The sequence below is a fragment of the Tachyglossus aculeatus genome, chromosome 7, assembly GCF_015852505.1.
Source record: "Tachyglossus aculeatus isolate mTacAcu1 chromosome 7, mTacAcu1.pri, whole genome shotgun sequence".
Classification (NCBI taxonomy): Eukaryota; Metazoa; Chordata; class Mammalia; order Monotremata; family Tachyglossidae; genus Tachyglossus; species Tachyglossus aculeatus.
The window spans coordinates 9,110,968-9,131,530 of NC_052072.1; the positions used below are offsets into that span (position 1 = coordinate 9,110,968).

Consider the following 20,563-nt stretch of genomic DNA (forward strand, 5'->3'; position numbering starts at 1 on the left):
CACCTTCTGTCGCCGGAAATAAACAGGGCACCCTCCAGTGACGGTGCTTTCCATTTTGCGGCTTGGCTGGTGAGAAAGAGCAAAAATGTGTGTATCTTCTGGGACTTGCCGCACAGAAAATATTGAAGAATTCGATCCCCTGACCTGGACTGTAAGCTCCCTCGAGGGCAGGGATCATATCTACCTTCTCTATTGTATCACCCCAGGTGTTTAGTACACTCCTCTCCATGAAGCAAGTGCTCAATAATACCACCGGTTAGTTAATAGATTGAATGCCATCTCTGAGGTTCTGCCCTCAGGAATGCAGTGTCAGCAGCGTAATTCAGAGGAGCAGTAGGGGATGAGAGCAAATCTTTGCTTCTTTCACTTTATAATGGTATTTGTTAAGGATTTACTATGGGCCAGCCACTGTACTAAGTGCTGGGATAAATACAAGCTAATCCGGTTTGGCACAGCCTGTGTCCCACATAGGACTCACAGTCTTCATCCCCATTTTACAGATGAGGTAACTGAGGTACAGAGAAGTGAAATGACTCACCCAAAGTCACACAGCAGACAAATGACTGAGTGAGGATTAAGAACCCAAGCTAGGATCAGAACCTCGTGCTATCTCCCAGAGAGGTACCAATTAGAGAAGCAGCGTGGCTCAGTGGAAAGAGCACGGGCTTTGGGGTCAAAGGTCATGGGTTCAAATCCCAGCTCTGCCAATTGTCAGCTGTGTGACTTCGGGCAAGTCACTTAACTTCTCTGTGCCTCAGTTACCTCATCTGTAAAATGGGGATGAAGACTGTGAACCCCCCATGGGCCAACCTGATCACCTTGTAACCTCCCCAGCGCTTAGAACAGTGCTTTGCACATAGTAATGGCTTAAAAATGCCATCATTATTATCATCATCATCATCATCATCATCAATCGTATTTATTGAGTGCTTACTGTGTGCAGAGCACTGTACTAAGCGCTTGGGAAGTACAAGTTGGCAACATATAGAGATAGTCCCTACCCAGCAGTGGACTCACAGTCTAAAATCAATCAATCAATCAATCAATCATATTTATTGAGCGCTTACTATGTGCAGAGCACTGTACTAAGCGCTTGGGAAGTACAAGTTGGCAACATATAGAGACAGTCCTTACCCAGCAGTGGGCTCACAGTCTAAAAGGGGGAATTATTAGAATGGACAATGCAGCCAAGAGGACCAAGAGAGCCCTGTACGTTGCATTGGGTGCAACTTCTAAGCCTGAGAAATCTTCCCGAGTTTTTCAGAAAGCGGCACCAGCTCCATGAGGAAATGAGGGAGGAGACAGGAAGGCTGTTGCCTCACTGGGATTGCCTTTAGAGCAGTTCCCCCCTCTAGACAGTGAGCTTGTTGTGAGCAGGGGATGTGTCTGTTTATTGTTCTACTGTACTCTCCCAAGCACTCAGTACAGTGCTCTGCACACAGTAAGTGCCCACGCAGAGAAGCAGCGTGGCTCAGTGGCAAGAGCCCGGGCTTTGGAGTCAGAGGTCATGGGTTCAAATCCCCGCTCTGCCAATTGTCAGCTGTGTGACCTTGGGCAAGTCACTTCACTTCTCTGGGCCTCAGTTACCTCCACTGTAAAATGGGGATGAAGACTGTGAGCCCCCTGGGGGACAACCTGATCAGCTTGTAACCTCCCTTGCACTTAGAACAGTGCTTTGCATCATCATCATCAATCGTATTTATTGAGCGCTTACTATGTGCACAGCACTGTACTAAGCGCTTGGGAAGTACAAAGAAGCAGTGTGGCTCAGTGGGAAGAGAACAGGCTTTGGAGCCAGAGGTCATGGGTTCAAATCCCGGCTCCTCCACTTGTCCGCTGTGTGACTTTGGGCAAGTCACTTCACTTCTCTGGGCCTCAGTTCCCTCATCTGTAAAATGGGGATTAAGACTGTGAGCCCCCTGTGGGACAACCTGATCACCTTGTAACCTCCCCTAGCGCTTAGAACAGTGCTTTGCACATAGTAAGCGCTTAATAAATGCTATCATTTTTTTTTTTTTTTTTTTTTTTTTTACAAACTGGCAACATATAGAGACAGTCCCTACCCAACAGTGGGCTCACAGCCTATAAGGGGGAGACAGAGAACAAAACCAAACATACTAGCAAAATAAAATAAATAAATAAATAGAATAGATTTGCACATAGTAAGTGCTTAATAAATGCCATTATTATTATTATTATTATTATTATTAAGTGCTTAATCAATACAACTGACTGACCGACTAGCTAGTCCACCCAACCTCTTGGGGCCAGATGAGGGCCAGGTTTTGGGCCAAGATGGTGGCTTCCCTTCTGACCCCTTCCTGGAAGACTTTGGCTCTCTGTCCTGGACTCAGAACCAGTGGGATGACTCTTGTTGGACTCTGGGGACTCTCTGGGTGAACAGGGATACCCAAACTTAGATAACACTCTGCCAGGAAGCAGTATGGCCTAGTGGATAGAGCACAGACCCGGGAGTCAGAAGGTCATGGGTTCTAATCCTAGTTCCACCACTCGTCCTCTGTGGGACCTCGGGCAAGTTACTTCACTTCTCTGTGCCACAGTTGCCTCATCTGTAAAATGGGGATTAAGCGTGTCAGTCCCACATGGGACATGGACTGTGTCCAACACGATTTGCTGGCATCTACTCCAGCAGTTAGTACAGTGCCTGGTACACAGTAAATGCTTTACACATACTATCATCATTATTGTTATTATTACTATTATTATTAACGATAACAATAATGATCTTCTAGATTGTAAGCTCACTATAGGCAGGGAATGTGTCTGTTCATTGTTATATTGTACTCTCCCAAGCACTTAGTACAGTGCTTTGCATGCAGTAAGTGCTCAAAAAATACAATTAAATGAATGAATGAATTGAATGAACCTGGTCAGGACTTTATGGGCAGTGGATGGGAATTTGTGGCTTCTCTCATAATAATAATAATAAAGATGGTACTTCATCATCATCATCAATCGTATTTATTGAGCGCTTACTATGTGCAGAGCACTGTACTAAGCACTTGGGAAGTACAAATTGGCAACATATAGAGACAGTCCCTACCCAACAGTGGGCTCATATACTTGTTAAGCGCCTACTACGTGCAAAGCACTGTTCGGGATACAATGTGATCAAGTTGTCCCACGTGGGGCTCACAGGCTTAATCCCCATTTTTACAGATTAGGTAACTGAGGCTCAGAGAAGTTAAGTGACTTGCCCAAGGTCACACAGCAGACATGTGGCGGAGCTGGGATTTGAACCCATGACCTCTGACTCCAAAGACCGTGCTCTTTCCACTGAGCCACACTGTATCTCAGCTGGGGTCTCCCCACACCCCAGACCAAGAGCCTAGCAGAAGCTCTAGGATAAGCCAAAGCATCCTCTCAGTTTCTCTGGGCTCAGAGGCTCTCCCAAGGCTAGTTGGACTAGCTAGGGCTATCTGGAGGCCAAAGGTGGAAGGGAGTGTCTGCACCTGGAAGCCACATTCCCAAGAAGCCACACTCTTAGGATGCCACACCCCTTCGACACTCCTCCCCCTCAAAGCTAAGAATAATAATAATAATAATAATAATTGGCATTTATTAAGCGCTTACTATGTGCAAAGCACTGTTCTAAGCGCTGGGGAGGATACAGGGTGATCAGGTTGTCCCACGTGGGGCTCACAGTCTTAATCCCCATTTTACAGATGAGGTAACTGAGGCCCAGAGAAGTTAAGTGACTTGCCCAAGATCACACAGCAGACATGTGGCGGAGTAGGGATTCGAACCCATGACCTCTGACTCCAAAGCCCGTGATCTTTCCACTGAGCCACGCTGCTTCTCCCCACCTTCCCCCAGTCAAGTTCAGGAGGAAAATCTGGCACCTCCAGGGGCCGGAAGCCAAATCCCAGAACGCGGTGTGGGGGAACTGGGGAGTGAGAGTGGTGGGGAAGAGCCTGAATTAACTCAACTCTTGGGGACAAATCCAATTTACCTCCATGTCCCCTTTGGGAAGACATGTGCTTGCCAACCATCCCAGTGCTATCTCTGGACCTGCTTCAGCTTGAACTTGGGGAAATCTGCTCTCCACTCTATCAATCAATCATTCAATCATATTTTTGAGTGCTTATTGAAAGCACATCTCTTCCAAGAGGGCTTCCTTAAGCTGTCCTTTCCTCTTCTCCCACTCCCTTCTCTTTTGCCTCGACTTAGGAGGCCTTCCCAGACTGAACCCCCTCCTTCCTCTCCCCCTCATCCCCCTCTCCATTCTCCCGCCTTACCTCCTTCCCTTCCCCACAGCACCTGTATATATGTATGTATGTTTGTACATATCTATTACTCTATTTATTTATTTACTTTACTTGTACATATCTATTCTATTTATTTTATTTTGTTAATATGTTTTATTTTGTTCTCTGTCTCCCCCTTCTAGACTGTGAGCCCACTGTTGGGTAGGGACCGTCTCTATATGTTGCCAACTTGTACTTCCCAAGCACTTAGTACAGTGCTCTGCACATAGTAAGCGCTCAATAAATATGATTGATTGATTGATTGACTTGCTCTCTTTACTCATTCCTCCTCCCAGCCCCACAATGCTCATAATAATAATAATAATAATAATAATGATGCCATTTATTAAGTGCTTACTATGTGCAAAGCACTGTTCTAAGCGCTGGGGAGGTTACAAGGTGATCAGGTTGCCCCATGGGGGACTCACAGTCTTAAGCCCCATTTTACAGATGAGGTACTGAGGCACAGAGAAGTTAAGTGACTTGCCCAAAGTCACACAGCTGACAATTGGCGGAGCCAGGATTTGAACCCATGACCTCTGACTCCAAAGTCTGTGCTCTTTCCACTGAGCCACGCTGCTGCTCATGTACATAGCTGTAATTTGATTTATTTATATTAATGTCTGTCTCCCCCTTTAGACTGTAAGCTTGTTGTGGGCAGGGAATGTGTCTGTTCTATTGTTATATTGTACTCTCAATCGCTTAGTACAGTGTTCTGCAAACACTAAGCGCTCAATAAATAAAATTGACTGACTGGATGATTGACTTACTCTGTGCAGAGCACTGCATTAAGCTCTTGGGATAGTACAGTACAGCAGAGTTGGTAGATATGTTTCCTGCCCAAAACAAGCTTACAATCTAGAGGGGGAGAAAGACATTAATATAAATCAAAACTTATGGATATATACATAAATGCTGTGGGGCTGAGGGAGGGGTGAATAAAGGGTATATATCACAGTGCAAGGGTGACACCAAAGGGAGTGGGAGAAGAGGAAATAAGGGCCAAGCCGGGGGAGGCATGTAAACGCTTTGTCAGGGCTTTTGGTCCAATTTAACGTCACCTTAGTTTGCTGGGAATTGAGACAGAGGTTTTGGTTCACGGCATCACAGTAGTGATGTCTTCAGTGACTCAAAACTATCTCTATATGAGTAGTGATCCTCATGCTATGAGGAGGGGAGGCCACCTCTCTCCCTTTTCTGGCTCACGAATGCTTAAAAACACTTCCACCTTAATAAAGACTTCGTTCTGTGCTGGGACTTGTTTTTCAATCTCACAGTCTAAGGGCTTGGAGGAAATTTTTCTTTAGTGTTCCAGCAGAACAGTTAATCAGTCAGTGAAATTTATTGAGCGTTGACTGTAGGTACAGCACTGTTTTAAGCTCTTGGGAAAGTACAATAGAGTGGTATAGTGGACCGTGATTTGTTCATTTTTATTGATAAAGCGCATTATCCTCCACTGCTATGCAGTACAGTGTGCAAGGATCTACAAACATAATTTCTCTAGGACGATACACGATGCTTAACAAAAATTTTTACTCCATTTCAAATCCTGGTGAAATTCAGAAAAATTATATAATGTTAACTATGCACAGTTTTAAGAAATAATCTGTATTTTTCAATGTAATACAGCCCTCAAGGCAGCTTTCTACTTGCCTGAGTCAGTCAAGACATCTACTAGCACAATTATGTGATTCTGCTCTCTTTATTTTTCCCTCTCTGGAGTAGGTAAGAAAATGGGTGGCTTTAGTCATTGTCTTCTCCAGCCCCATTGGCACGTCGGGCAGAATTAGCTGCCTTACTTTTCCTCTACTCTCTTACTGTCTGTATTTGTTTCCCCTCCTCCTGTAATTCTCACCTGACTATTCCCTTCTTTTCAGTAAATCCACCGACATTTCTGTGGTCCCTCCAATCTTCCAACTTATATTGGTCTCTCAGTTTATTTAACCTCTCTTTTGGTACCTGTATTCCCATACTTCTTGTCTCTGATCTCACTCAACAATGCTTCAACAGCTGCCTGAGAACATAACAGGGTCTTCTGCTGAAAGGCCGCGCTGACATATGCTACTACTCCATGGCTAAAACCATCCATCTTATAGTGCTTGCTGCTGGCTAACCAGGGATTGGGTGAGGGAGTGTGAATGGCTCAGTGCTATCCATCACCACTACTGAAAATCAACTACTGAAAACAGGATATCCTCTGATGTACCAACCATTAAGCACTCAGGGAGACCGTGACTTGCATAGCAACCACAAGATCCAATCAATCAGCGGCCGGGGTAACAGTGACTTCTATGGCAACTACAAGACCAATCTTAGCATTTCATTCATTCATTCATTCATTCATTCAATTGTATTTATTGAGTGCTTACTGGGTGCAGAGCACTGTACTAAGCGCTTGGGAAGTACAAGTTGGCAACATATAGAGATGGTCTCTACCCAACAACGGGCTCACAGTCTAGGAGGGGGAGACAGACAATGAAACAAAACCTGTAGACAGGTGTCAAAACTGTCAGAATAAATAGAATTATAGCTATATGCACATCATTAACAAAAGACATAGAGTAGTAAATATGTACAAGTAAAATAGAGTAATAAATCTGTACAAACATATACAAGTGCTGTGGGGAGGGGAAGGAGGTAGGGCAGAGGGGTTTAACTTTATATAGGTGATACAAATTTGAATGTTCTGCTGGGGTCTTCAATTCCCAAGGATACAAAACAAACAAAAACAAATCCACAAATTACCATTATATTTTGCCACGGTCTGTTTCTTTTCATCTTCCTCGGTCCTGACATTAGGAAGGGGCAATGCACACTTCAGTATGGGTGAGGTTTTGGATGGACCTAAAGGGAAAAGTGCAGTAAACCCGTAGAGATGACTAATAGTAGTAGTAGTAGAAGAAGTAGTAGTAGTAAAGTAGTAGTGGGATGGACAGGGAATGCATCTATTATATTGCTGTGTTGTACTCGCCCAAGCGCTTAGTACAGTGCTCTGCACACAGTAAGTACTCAATGAATACAATTATTGACTGATAGTATTTCTCTAGTGCTCGCTTGGTGCAATGAACTGTACTAAACACTCGAGAAGTGCAGAATAAGGAATTGACATGATCTCTTTCTACAGAGAGTTTACATTTCAGTGATGGAGACAAGAATAGAAAATATTTACAACCAGAGGGGTCAAAGTAAATGAACACATTTAATCAGCATATCTGAGTGCTGATTTAAGCATTCGTTCCATATTGTCTGCTCATGGCAATCAGTAAGTTAATCAGGGGTATGTATTGAGTACTTAATGGGGGCAGAGCACTGCACTAAGAGCTAGGGAGAGTGCAATACAACAGTTGGTAGACATGTTCCCTGCTTACAATGAGCTTACAGCTTTAAGGGGGAGAGAGACAATACTATAACTAATTTACAGATATGTATTTAAGTGCTGTGGGGCTGAGTTGGGGGGGTAAATACCAAATGCCCAAAGGGTACAGATTTAAGTGCATAGATGATGCAGAAGGGAGAGGGAGTCAGGGAAAAGAGGGCTTACTCAGGGAAGTGAAGAACTAGAAGAAAGAATCCCACGAGCAAGTCCTTATGGGTCTGTAATACAAATTGAAGTTTCTTGATTAAGCTCTCAAATCAAGAACAACTCTATCTGGAGGACTTGTATGGAAAAAAAAAGTTGGGGGAAATTATCTCCAAATTAATGAACTCAGAATTTCTAGGAAAACTGAATCAATACCTTCTCCTTGAATTTACAAAACCTCCTTAGAGGCAATTGGATGCACCCAGGCGGTGTTTTTGTGTCTAAGGCCTGGCTTGAAGGCAAAACCTCTGATGATAAGGGGCTGAAAACAGAAGCTGCAGCCGGGCATTGTGGTTGCCTTTCTATTTTTCTAATAAAGGAAATGGAGAGCTTATAAAAAAACAAAATAACAAACTTTTCTTTATTGTTTAACTTCCTTTCATCAAAGCATTTAGAATGCTTTTGATGGTTATCTTGGGTTTGAAAATAAACATTACTGTAATAGACTCTACCACAAGAACACAATTATTTTATGCGACCGCCTGAAATGTTCTGCAGGGGTATTGCTAGCCAGAGGTCAGTGATCAGATGTCCCACATTAAATGTTGGTATTGAATGCTTACTGTGTGCCAAGCACTGTACTAAGCTTTGGGGTAGATATAAGACAATAGGAGTGGACACAGTCCTTGTCCACATGGGGCTCACAGTCTCAGAAGAAAGGGCAACAGCTATTGAACACCCATTTTACAGGTGAGAAAACTAAGGCCCAGAGAAGAGAAATGACTTAACCAAGGTCACGCAGCAGACAAATGGCTGAGCTGGGATTAGAGCCCATGTCCTCTGACTTCCACGCTCTTTTCACTAGGCCATGCTGCTTTTCATTAGATGGGAGAGTCATGAAGGTGGCAGTTCTTTCCATCCAACAGAACCTACTTTTGACCCACGTGGTGGGAGGGAGCCTCTCAAACACAGCAGCGTGGCTCAGTGGAAAGAACACGGGCTCTGGAGTCAGAGGTCATGGGTTCAAATCCTGGCTCTGCCAATTGCCACCTATGTGACTTGGGGCAAGTCACTTCACTTCTCTGGGCCTCAGTTCCCTCATCTGTAAAATGGGGATGAAGACTGTGAGCCCCCCATGGGACAACAGATCACCTTGTAACCTCCCCAGTGCTTAGAACAGTGCTTTGCACACAGTAAGTGCTTAATAAATGCTATCATTATTATTATTATAGCCCTCACAGTCTCCAAGTGCACTTTTACATACTCGCTGCTGTTTAAGTAACCTAGTACCCTAAATTGTACAAACCTATTAGCTATCTCTAGCACTAAGGAACTTATTTCTGGTCAACCTCAGCATTTATGTGTGTGTGTATATTCACTTGTACATTCAATTTTTATTTTAATTGTTTGGAAATTATTTTTATACTTGTCTTCCCCATTATTAGAGACTAGGCTCCTTGTGGGCAGGGGATGTAACACTTATTTGTTTTGTGCTATCCAAGTGCTTAGTACAGTGTATTGCACCCAATGAGTGCTCAATAAATGTTATTCCTCCCTCTGCCCCTCCCTCTTCTCCTCCTTATCCTCCTCTTCCTTCTTTTCTTTTTCTCCTCCTAATATTAAAGCACTCTTTTTCCTCCTGTCTGTAAATCATCATGTCTAGATTTTTAAACTCTGAGCGGGAAGGGATCAACTCTCCTACATCTTTGTAACTCCTCAAGTGCCTAGTAAAGTGTTCTGCATACAGTAGGTGCTCAATAAATATCATTAATTGAGTGACTAGTTGATGACAGCAGGAAGTCCCCTTGGAGAAGGAGCGTGGTTTAGTGGATTAGAGCACAGGCCTCGGAGTCAGAAGGTTGAGAGTTCTATTGATTGATTTTAATCCCGGCTCCACCAAGTGTCTTTTATGTGACCTTGGGCAATCACTTTACTTCTCTGGGCCTCAGTTACCTCATCTGTACAATGGGGATTAAGAGTGTGAGCCCTATGTGGGACAGGGACTGTGTCCAACCTGAATAACTTGTGTCTACCCTAACACTTAGAACAGAGCTTGGCACATAGTAAGCCCTTCACAGTGGAAAGAGCACGGGCTTTGGAGTCAGAGGTCATGGGTTCGAATCCCGGCTCCACCACATGTCTGCTGTGTGACCTTGGGCAAGTCACTTGACTTCTCTGAACCTCAGTTACCTCATCTGTAAAATGGGGATTAAGACTGTGAGCCCCACGTGGGACAACCTGATCACTTTGTATCCCCTCAGCGCTTAGAACAGTGCTTTGCACATAGTAAGCGCTTAACAAAGGCCAACATTTTATTATTATTATTCACAAGTACCATCGTTATTATTATTATTATTATTACGGAAACCCCCAGGATCACTGCCTTGGATAAGCCATTTCATCCAAGGCAGCTGGCTGTTCTCTGCCAATGTTGCCTCTAGGGAGAAAGCAGGGGTTGAAATTCTGAGCCACTCAATGAAGGGAAATTTCCCCATCTTCTCCCTTTCCCCCTTTTCCTATTTTATTTTCCCCCTCTCCCTCACCTTTCCTGGAACCCTCTTCCCTTCACCATTTTATTCTCTATCCTCTCCTTAATTTTCTCTTTTTTTCCCTTAATTTCCCCATCTGCCTCTTTTCTTCCATTTCTCTTTCTGCATTCCATTCTTTTTCTTCTCCCTTCTTCTCCATCTCCCCTTTACTACTTTCCAGCCCCAACCGTTGTGGCCCCATTCCCAAACCGCCGTGCTCCTCTTCTTGGGTCTAGCAAACTCAAGCCATGATTTGATCGTTTCTGAGAGCTTAATTATTGTTCCCAGAAAGCCAGTCAGAATATGTGCAGGAAGTCCCATAGGCTAAATGCAATGACAAGAAGCAGCGCTTACACTTTTCTGCTCTTATCTTGCACTCACGGCATTATCACCTAGTCTCTTACCCATGTCCTGCCTCTGAGCTGAAATGCCCTCTCTCTTTATATCCTACAGACAATGATTCTCTCTACTTTCAAAGCCTTTACTGAAGTTGCATCTTCTCCAAGAGGCTTTCCCTGACTAAACCCTCATTTCCTCTTTTTCCCACTTCCTCTGCATCCGATTTACTCCCTTTATCCACTCGCCTTCTCAACCCCACAGCACATATATACATATCCATAATTTATTTATTTATATTAATGTGTGTCTCCCCTTCAGATGGTGAGCTCATGTAGGCAGGGAATGTGTCTAACAACTCTGTTATATCGTACTCTTCGAAGAGCTTAGTATGGTGCTCTAGGATTGATTGATTGATTCACTGATGAAATGTAGCTACTTTACAAATTCTTGAAGTAATGGGAAGAGGGAGCCCATGAATTGAAAAAACAACCATGTTCCCAAATTTTCCATTTTTGCCCTTCCCCTGCTTTCTCTTTACTAGCTGCTTAATGAGTAGAGTATCTTACTTAGCATTTCACATGAAATATATGTTAGTAGGCAATGAAACAGTCCAAAGTCAGACAGCAGGAAGGAGGAGGAGAAGTAATAAGTGGCCTAGATAAAAAGGAAGCTGGATATGCAATCTGAGAGTTATTTGCGTTAAGAAAATTCCTCAAAGACGCACCTTTTTTTGGAGAGCCAAGGCAGTACATGTTCTGAAGGTAGATACCCCAACTAAAGACAGAAATCCATAGGCCAGGGAACAAAAGGACCCAAGATTCATTTTATTACTTATGCTTCATGGTTGTGTGTGTGTGTTTTTTTTTAAACAAAGTCTAGACCTTTAGATTTTCAATGAGGGAATGACGGAGTGTAGGGGATGGGAAAGAAGAGGACATAAAGAGAAAACATTCTAATTCTAGGAGACAAATTTTTGCCTCATGCCAAAAAAGCTACAAATCCTTCCTATTGAAATTTGAACGAGCCCACAGATTGATCTTGTTGTTTTAATAAAACTATGAAATAGTGAATTTCAAAAAGATATTTCTGGACTCTTTCCAGAAATACAGAAAGCTTGACCTTGGGCAAGTCACTTAACTTCTCTGAGCCTTAGTTACCTCATCTGCAAAATGGGGATTAAGACTGTGAGCCCCACGTGGGACAACCTGATCGCCTTGTATCCCCCCAGCGCTTAGAACAGTGCTTTGCACATAGTAAGCGCTTAACAAATGCCATTATTATTATTATTATTATTATTATTATTATGTGCTTTCTGTGCGCAGAGCATTGAACTAAGCTCTTGGAAAGACTATAAAGGTGGGAATTAGTCACAGTCTCTACCCCTTGTGGGGGCTCAGAATCTAGTAGGATCAAGACTGTCTGTTTCTGACATCCCAGGGTGTGTCTCATTGAGGAGAGCTAGTTTCGTGGTAAGAGTAAACTTTTTAAATTGCTCAATCAAATCCCTGACATTACCCACCAATTACCTCTAGTCACTCATAAATTCACTTGCTTTTATTGAGTGCTCACTGTATGCAAAGCACTGTACTAAGCGCTCGGGAGAGTAACAATACAACAACAGACACATTCCCGGCCCACAATGAGCTCACAGTCTGGGGAAGGAGACAGGCATTAATATTCATAAATAAACAAATAAATTACAGATGTATACATACGCACTGTGGGGTTGAGAGGGAGGATGAATGAAGGGAGCAAGTCGGGTGACACAGAAGAGAGTAGGAGAAGAGGAGAGGAGGGCTTAGATAGGAAAATCTTCTTGGAGAAGATGTACCTTCAAAAGGCTTTGAAATGGGGGAGAGAAATTATCTATCTGATATGAGGACGGAGGGGGTTCCAGGCAAGAGGCAGGATGAGGTCCAGAGGTTGGCAGTGAGAGAGACGGGATGGAGGTACAGTGAGAACTGAGCCCCCTTTTTCCTCTCCCCTTCCCCATCCCCCCCCCACCCGACCTCCTTCCCCTCCCCACAGCACCTGTATATATGTTTGTACAGATTTATTACTCGATTTATTTTACTTGTACATATTTACTATTCTATTTATTTTATTTTGTTAATATGTTTTATGTTGTCTGCCTCCCCCTTCTAGACTGTGAGCCCACTGTTGGGTAGGGACTGTCTCTATATGTCGCCAACTTGTACTTCCCAAGCACTTAGTACAGTGCTCTGCACACAGTAAACGCTCAATAAATACTATTGAATGAATGAATGAGAAGGTTAGCATTAGAGGAATGAGATGTGTGGGCTGGATGGTAGTAGGAAAGTCTGCAAGTTCCTCAAAGGCAGAGAATATGTCTACCAATTCTGTTGCATTGTACTCTCCCAAGTTCTTAAGTACAGGGTTCTGTATATAGGAAGCACTCAATAAATATGATTGATAGATTGATTTATAAAAGTCACAACATTTTATGCAAATAGTTCCTCCTTCAATAGAGACCAGAAATACAAATCTAATGCCTTTTCTAGGTCACCTTAAATATTTCTGTGAAGGTGAGGGCTAAATACCAGATCACCTTATCAGAGAAAATTAGAATTTATGAACAAAAGAAATATCTTCCCTAGGTCAGATCAATGGACCAATATTCTATCATCAATAGGAATAAGAGTCTGCTTGTGGGAACAGGATGATGGTTTTCTTATTGACCTCTATCTTAATAATTATGGATATAACATCTAACGTCTCTTCCTTTAACAGCACTGTCTTTCCCTCTCTTCCCTACAAGGCCATTTTAGAAACAATTCAGAAGCTGTGGACACCTCTAGCCTGCACAGCTTCCTGTTTTTACAAATTTCATCGGTGTACTCCCGCTTTTGTTTTTTTCCAACCGATCACCCTCTAGTCTCAGTGGGTGTCTCCTGGTCCTAATGTTGTGAACTGCGGTAAACAGCAACTCTGTTTTTCCCCTACCTGCATCCTTCACTGATATCTGTTAAGCATTTGCCATGGGCCAAGCAGATAGAAGACAATCAGATGAGACCTGGTCCTTGTGCCATATGGGGATCACAATCTAAGGAGGAGGGAGAACAAATATTTAATGACTATTTTGCAGAGGAGGGAACTGAGGCACATAGGAGTTAAGGACTTGTCCAAGGTCACCCAGCAGGAAAATGACAGAGCAAGAATTAGAACCAAGGTCTCTTAACTCCCAGTCCTGTGCTTTTTCCACTAAGCCAAGGTGCCGTCATGAGTTTGTAAACTTCAATAATAATAATGACTGCATTTGTTAAGCGCTTACTATGTGCCAAGCACTGCTCTAAGTGCTGAGGTAAATACAAGGTAATCAGATTGTCCCACACAGGGTTTACAATCTCAATCCCCATTTTACAGATGAGGTAACTGAGGCACAGAGAATAATAATAATGATAATAATAATAATGATGATGATGATGTCATTTATTAAGCACGTACTATGTGCAAAGCACTGTTCTAAGTGCTGGGGAGGTTACAAGGTGGTCAGGTTATCCCACGGGGGACTCACAGTCTTAATCCCCATTTTATAGATGAGGTAACTTAGGCGCAGAGAAGTTTAGTAACTTGCCCAAAGTCACACAGCTGACAAGTAGTGGAGCCGGGATTTGAACCCATGACCTCTGACTCCAAAGCCTGTGCTCTTTCCACTGAGCCACGCTGGTGACTTACCCAAGGTCACACAGCAGACAAGTGGAAAACTGGGAGTCCACAACCTCTGACTCCTAAGCCCGTGCTCTTGCCACTAAGCCATGCTATTCCTCTTATCCCGCAAGGATTTCCTCTTTCCAGATGCTCCATCCCCCCTATCGTGGTGGTGGATCTTTTCTATTCATTCATTCATTCAATTGCATTTACTGAGGGCTCACTGTGTGCAGAGCACTGTACTAAGCCCTTGGAAAGTACAAGTCTGCAACATATAGAGACGGTCCCTACCCAACAACGGGCTCACAGTCTAGAAGGTGGAGACAGATAACAACACAAAACATGTAGACAGGTGTCAAAATTGTCAGAACAAATATCTTCTCTGACTACCATATGCTTCCTAAGAGGAGGTGACCAGAGTTGCTCATTGAATGAGAGCTCTTTCTCCCTGATAGCCTTATCACATGGTTAGACCCTGGTCTCTAGGGGATAATTTAGGTCATGGTGATGATGATGGTGTTTGTTAAATGTCTGGAAGCAGGGAGATGGATTAGCCTAGTCAGGAGATCCAATTTATAGTCCCAGCTCTGCCACTTGCTTGCTGGGTAACCTTGGGCAACTCACTTAAATTCTCTGGGCCTCACTTTCCTCATCTGTGAAATGAGGATAAAATACTTGCTCTTCCTCTCTCTTAAACCGTGAGCCCCATGTGGGTCAGAGACAATGTCTTATTTGATGATCTCATATTTTTCCAGATGTTTAGCATATTGTGAGCACTTACTTGCATTATCATTGTCATTTATATTAATATTTCCCAGCCACAGTCCACTGAGGGGCTACAGTCTTTGTGACATCCTAAGTGTGTCTTGGCGATCAATCAATCATATTTACTAATAATTGATCATTATATTTGTTAAGCACATACTATGTGCCAGGCACTGTACTAAATTCTGGGGGATGGATACAAATCTATCAGCTCTAATGTACACATGGGACTCACAGTCTAGAAGGGAGGAAGAACAGGTAATGAAGCTCCATTTTATAGAGGAGGAAACTGAGGCATAGAGAAGTTAAGCAACTTGCCCAAGGTCACCCGGTAGGCAAGTGGCAGAGTCAGGATGAGAATCCAGGCCCTCTGTCTTCCCAGGTTGGTGTTCTTTCCACTAGGCCAAGGTGCTTCTTTACTGAGCCCTTACTGTGTGCAGAACACTGTACTAAGAACTCAGGAGAATAGCATAGAACTTGTAGAGATGATCAAAGATCTTAATAATAATAACAATAATGGCATTTGTTAAGAGTTTACTATGTTCCAAGCACTGTCATAAACACTGGGGTAGATACAAGGTGATCAGGGTGTCCCACATGGAGCTGGCAGTCTTAATCCCCATTTTCCAGATGAGGTAACTGAGGCCCAGAGATGTGAAGTGACTTGGCCAAAGTCACACAGCTGACAAGTGTGACTTGCCTTCCTCTCCCCCTCGTCCCCCTCTCCATCCCCCCATCTTACCTCCTTCCCTTCCCCACAGCACCTGTATATATGTATATATGTTTGTACATATTTATTACTCTATTTATTTATTTATTTTATTTGTACATATCTATTCTATTTATTTTATTTTGTTAGTATGTTTGGTTTTGTTCTCCGTCTCCCCCTTTTAGACTGTGAGCCCACTGCTGGGTAGGGACTGTCTCTATATGTTGCCAATTTGTACTTCCCAAGCGCTTAGAACAGTGCTCTGCACATAGTAAGCGCTCAATAAATACGATTGATGATGATGATGATGACGGAGTCGGTAGAACTCACGACCCCTGACTCCCAAGCCGGTGCTCTTTCCACTAAGTTCATTCATTCATTCATTCAGTCGTATTTATTGAGCGCTTACTGTGTGCAGAGCACTGTACTAAGCGCTTGGGAAGTACAAGTTGGCAACATATAGAGACGGTCCCTACGCTGCTTGTATACAATCCACAGTCTTCTCTACAATCTTCTCTTACAATCTAGCTGGAAGTTTAAAGTCCAGCTGAAAACTTCAATCCAGCTTTTACTCTGATACCTGCTTCTTTGTGTGAACATGGGCACTTACCTGAGTTTTTCCTGGAGTGAACCCAGAACTATTTTGATTAAAATATTTTGATTAAAATTTTGATTAAAAGTGCAAGCCCCATGTGGGACAGGGACTGTGTCCAACCTGATTAGCTTGTATCTACCCCAGTGCTTAATACTATGCCTGGCACAGACTAAGCACTTAACAAATATCATAAACACCCCCACCCACAACTGATGCATAGGAGACCAACACATTTTAGAATACTAAAGTTGAACTTCAGCTGCCAACCAGGATGCCACAGATCTATTCTTATATCTATGGCACCCTTTAAAGGTACAGTCAGAGGAAATTTTAAAAAGTGAGTCAGTCAGGTAATTCTCCAACCTAAGAAAAACATTCTTATCCCAGCTCTTGCCACTGACCGGATGGGTGATCTTGGGCAAGTCATTTAACATCTCTCTGAGCCTCAGTTTTCTCATCTGTAAAATGGGGATATGTCTGTCTCGCTCCCTCTTAGATTTTGAGCCTCAGGTGGGAGAAGGACTGAGTCTGATCTGATCAGCTTGTATTCATTCATCCAGTCGTATTTATTAATAATAATAATGGTGGTTTTTGTTAAGCGCTTACTATGTGCCAAGCACTGTTCTAAGCGCTAGGGGGGGATACATGGTGATCAAGGTTGTCCCACGTGGGGCTCACAGTCATAATCCCCATTTTACAGATGAGGGAACTGAGGCCCGGAGTAGTTAAGTGACTTGCCCAAGGTCACACAGCTGACAGGTGGCGGAGCTGGGATTCGAACCCATGACCTCTGACTCCCAAGCCCGTGCTCTTTCCACTGAGCCACGCTGCTTTTCATTGATTGAGCACCCACTGTGCGCAGAGCACTGTACCAAGCACTTGGAAAGTACAATTCAGCAATAAAGAGAGAGAATCCCTGCCCACACCCCGCTTACAGTCTAGAAGGTGGGAGACAGGCATCAAAACAAGTAAACAGGCATCAATATAAATAAATAAGCACTTAGTACAGTGCTCTGCACACAGTAAGCACTCAATAAATACGATTGATGATAAATAGAATTATAGATACGTACATATATACATAAGTGCTGTGGGGCGGGGAGAGAGGGGTAGAGCAATCTATCCCAGGACTTATCATATGATTTGAGTCCCTTGTAAGGGCTTTTAAGAAATGAAATGATAATAATCATAACAACAACAATAATAATAATTTTATATTCAAATTTTTGGGTATGAATGGAATTCCTAATAATGATAATGATTATATATTATAACCATTATATTATCATTATTAGGAATTCCATGCAGATTCAAAAATCTTAGCACGCACAGCCTCCCTGACCCAATATATTAGCCAAGAGGCGGATAAGTCCTTACTTAGGAGTTGGAAATAAATCAGTGTCCGATTCAGAATTGGAAAATAACCCTATGGGTTCTGACTTTCATAAACTTTCTAACACTTGACCTTTTCTCTCCTCAGAAGTCAAGATTTTGGTAAAACAGCCTCCCTTGCTTGTAGCAACCAATAATGAAGTAAAACTCATTTGCAACTACATCTATAACGGATCCAGGACAGAATTCCGAGCTTCCCTCCAGAAAGGAGTAGACAGTGCGGTCGAGACCTGCTCGCTATATGGGAATGTTTCCCACCAGGAAAATTCTCCGTCAAATAAAGAATTCAACTGCCACGGCATATTTAATGAAACAACAATGACATTTCATCTTTGGGACCTGCTTGCTAACCAAACAGATATTTACTTCTGCAAAATTGAGGTCATGTATCCTCCTCCCTACTACCACAATGATAAGAGCAATGGAACCATCATTCACGTGAAAGGTAAAACTCCATACTGGAAACGTTTATTGGAATCCATTTAGGATAGACCACCTCCCTCTCTCTTCTGGAGAGAAAACACTGATTGGAATTCCAGACATATGGATCATGTTTTGAATGCCAACCGTTAGCTGCCTGATGCCTCTGCTTCTCCATTAATATAAATACCTATCCCGCTCTCAGAGATTTTCTCAGTATTAGTTAGAATAAATCTATTCATCCTATAAACTCCCAGACCCCTTTGTTAGATAAGTATTTCTCAACAATATCAGTGAAGAGTAATACTCAAAAAGCTCATTTTCTGGGTTAGGGAAAAAGTTTAGAGGGGGAGTTTCTACCACCACTTGGCTGTTTTAAATAAAAGTGTGAATTTGTCATACATTTTCTGGAATGGCCAAACAATTTGTTCCACATTTTCATATTTCATCGTGTCAATCAATGGTATTTATTGAGCTCTGTCTGAGTGTGTTTGGAAAAGTACAGTAGAAGCAAAACACACTATCGCTCTCCATAAGGAGTTTATCTAAACTCTTCTTTCCATAATCTTCGTGGTGATTATTTTAAGCATCAGATAGATGATAATAATAATAATTTTGGTATTCGTTAAGCGCTTACTATATACCAAGCACTGGTCTAAGCTACTGCTTAGATCTGGACACAAAAGGAACTCAACTTGATCTGGTGTAGAAATGCCAATGTTCTGAGAAAAGTAGGTGAGGGAATCAATTAATCCCTGGTATTTTAGTGCTTACTGTGTGCAGAGTAAACGCTTAATAAATGCCATTATTATTATTACTGTGATAAGTGCTTGGGAGAGTCAGTATAATAGAGTTGGTAGAACTGATCACTGCCCACAAGAAGCTTCCAGTCTAGAAGAGAAACAAGTAATTCATGAATAATTTGTTTATCACATCTTTCTCGATTAGGATGCCAATGCAAAATGTTATGAGATAGTGAGTCAGATCATTCGATCAATCTATCAATCAGACTTATTGAACACTTACCATATGGGTGTGCACTGTACTAAGTGCTTGGGAGACTGCAATATAGCAGTGTAGAGCAAAGAGGAGCAGTGTGGCCTAGTGGGTACAGCACGAGACTGGGAGTCAGAAGAACCTGACTCAAGTCCCGTCTCCACCACTTGTCTGCTGTGTGACCTTGGGCAAGCCACTTAACTTCTCTGTGTCTCAGTTACACCATCTGTAAAACGACTGTGAGTCCCATTTGGGATTTGGACTGTGTCCAACCTGATTACCTTGTACCTACCCAAGGCTTAGAACAGTGCATGGCAAGTGTAAGCACTTGACAATTTCAATTTTATTGCTGAATAATACTTTCCAAGTGCTTAGTACAGTGTTCTGCACACAGTAAGTGGTCAATGAATACAATTGAATGAATGAATGACTGAATAAATACCATTGAAAAAATGAAACAAAAAATACCAGAGATGGTAGTCATGTTCCCTGCCCACAGTGAGTTTACAAAATTCCATCATCTGTTTGCAACATGAATTGTCGGGATGTGCTCTGCACCAAGTAAGCACTCAATAAATACCACTGACTGGTTGACATGGAAATTTTTAGAAGCTGAACCTAAGAATAGCCTGAGATACATTACACCTAGTTTTTCCACAGCAAACATTTTTAATCTGTGTTTTGGCTAAAATGATGTTGGGAAATTAAGAGACTTTTTAAGACAACACATGTCGATCTGCATAGAACACACTGCAATAATTATGGTATTTGTTCAGCACTTATTTTGTGCAAGGCACTGGACTATTGAAAGACGCGGCTCTGGCCAGGAGAGTGGTGACTGCTAATAGTCCACATTCTATAATAATAATAATGATGATAGCATTTATTAAGTGCTTACTATGTGCAAAGCACTGTTCTAAGCGCTGGGGAGGTTACAAGGTGATCAGGTTGTCCCATGGGGGGCTCACAGTCTTAATCCCCATTTTACAGATGAGGTAACTGAGTCACAGAGAAGTTAGGTGGCTTACCCAAAATAACACAGCTGACAAGTGGGGGAGCCGGGATTTGAACCCATGACCTCTGACTCCCAAGCCTGTGCTCCTTCCACTGAGCCACGGTATTAGTGGGAGTTTTCCTTAATGAGGGGTTTATCAGGAATGTGAAACCTGCCTTATAGAACTGAGTGAGGCAGATCAAATTCAGGGAAGAAATCAATCAGTCCATCAATCAGTGACATTTATTGAGTGCTTACTATGTGCAGAGCACGGCACTAAATTCTCAAGAGAGTACAATATCTCAGAATTAACAACTCATTCCCTGTCCATTACAAGCTTACAGTCTAGAGGGGGAGATGGACATTGT

At 42.7% G+C, this 20,563-nt stretch overlaps 1 protein-coding gene across 1 annotated transcript in view; it reads left to right on the forward strand.

Moving 5' to 3' along the window:
- CD28 (CD28 molecule) overlaps positions 1-20,563 on the forward strand; it is a 48,948-nt gene that overhangs the window by 10,053 nt on the left and 18,332 nt on the right. Inside the window, exon 2 of the mRNA XM_038749574.1 lies at positions 17,874-18,230. Coding sequence (XP_038605502.1) covers positions 17,874-18,230 — 357 coding nt within the window. The remainder of the gene's footprint in view (positions 1-17,873; positions 18,231-20,563) is intronic.